General features: G+C 32.8%; 1 protein-coding gene across 1 annotated transcript in view; it reads right to left on the bottom strand.

Annotated features, from left to right (window-relative positions):
• GULP1 (GULP, engulfment adaptor PTB domain containing 1) overlaps positions 1-225 on the bottom strand; it is an 84447-nt gene extending 84222 nt beyond the window's left edge. Inside the window, exon 1 of the mRNA XM_012663636.1 lies at positions 193-225. Within this exon, the coding sequence (XP_012519090.1) occupies positions 193-225 (33 nt within the window). The remainder of the gene's footprint in view (positions 1-192) is intronic.
• Positions 226-1444: the final 1219 nt, after the last annotated feature.

Here is a 1444-nt window from a genome sequence, read left to right as displayed (position 1 = left end):
TCAATCAAACAATAGCTCCCAGCCACATTGTAGCTCCCAAATACTGATAGGAGTTCTATACCAGTTTATTAATTGTATAATCATGTTAATGATACATAAAGAGAAAATATCATTGCATATGATATATAAAAATGATTACTTCTTCCCATTTATAGAAGAAATTACAAGTAACATAAAAAACACACCACTTACTTGTCTGGTGCTAAAATTTACATAGTCTTTCATTTACTCACCAACCAGTAAGATCACAAAGGCCTCGGTTATGAACAGCTGGGAATAACCCTAACCTTTTTTTAAATTAGCAAAAGTATCTTCCTGCAAACGAAGTCTAGGTAGCTGAAACTGGTAATTTCATTATTTTTATCAGACTTTTATTTTGTTGGGATAGATCTTGGTAAATTTCAAATGTAGCAGTGATTTTGGTAAGATAGGATGACGAGACTCAGGAACACAATAAACCACAATAAAATAACACATATCCTTTAACATTAATGATATTTCATTAGAGTTGGAACAAAAACTCAGCATATATGTTTTTTGCCCCAATTCATCTATTTATGCCCCCTGTTTCTAGCACTGCGTAATCTTCAGAAAGGGAAAAGACACAGAAAGAAAAGGAGCCAGCTGTTATTGACATTGCTTTCTCTTCCATTTTCATTCTCCAAGTGATAAAGAAAAGTAAAAATTCTTTTCTCTATGAAGACAATCCATGTTAGATTATTCAAGGTGTGCTGTGACAAGTCCCAAACATTCAGATAAGAAATTGAATTAATAATTACACACACATATACAGACATACTCAAAACAGCTGCAGAATCTATATAGTTTAGAAGAAAACTTTCAACATAAACATGGCCTACACATCACCTATTCTTGCTGGACATTTGCCACTACATATATCCATTTAATTTTTAAAGAAGGAAATGCAAGAATAGCATTATTTTTCTTTTTGATTGCATGTAAGACTGCACTAGGTTGCTATATTTTTGATTACATTGTCCCTCTGTAATTTATTGCTTCCTCAGTCTATTGCTCTTTTGGTAACTACCATTTGTCTAATGAATTTATCTCAGCCATGCTTCACTTGTAACTGCATTGTTTCCCAGCAAACTACATATATTCCTTTATATGCTTGAATCATCCTCCCACTATCCTTTCACCATTTCCTTATTCTGTTTTCAGCCAGCAGTGGTTCTTTTGGGATAGCCTTAACCCAAGTAAAATCTTCATTTCTTTGTTTGTAATTTAATATTGAGGGTGGATAATAGGAGAAAATTAGACAGAATAATTGTGGGAGGTCTTAATTTCATGTCTTGAAAAGATTGAAGGAATGTTATTATTCTTTAATATGGACAGTTATCCTCAAACAGATTAAAAATGCAAAATTTTCACATTCAGAGATTCTGATTCTGTAGGCTAATTCGGGGCCTTAGAACTTAGTTTT

The sequence above is a fragment of the Propithecus coquereli genome, unplaced genomic scaffold (assembly GCF_000956105.1).
Source record: "Propithecus coquereli isolate 6110/MARCELLA unplaced genomic scaffold, Pcoq_1.0 Scaffold82, whole genome shotgun sequence".
Lineage (NCBI taxonomy): Eukaryota > Metazoa > Chordata > Mammalia > Primates > Indriidae > Propithecus > Propithecus coquereli.
The sequence above is the reverse complement of the archived record's forward strand: the minus strand, read 5'-3'. Positions and strand labels throughout refer to the sequence as shown.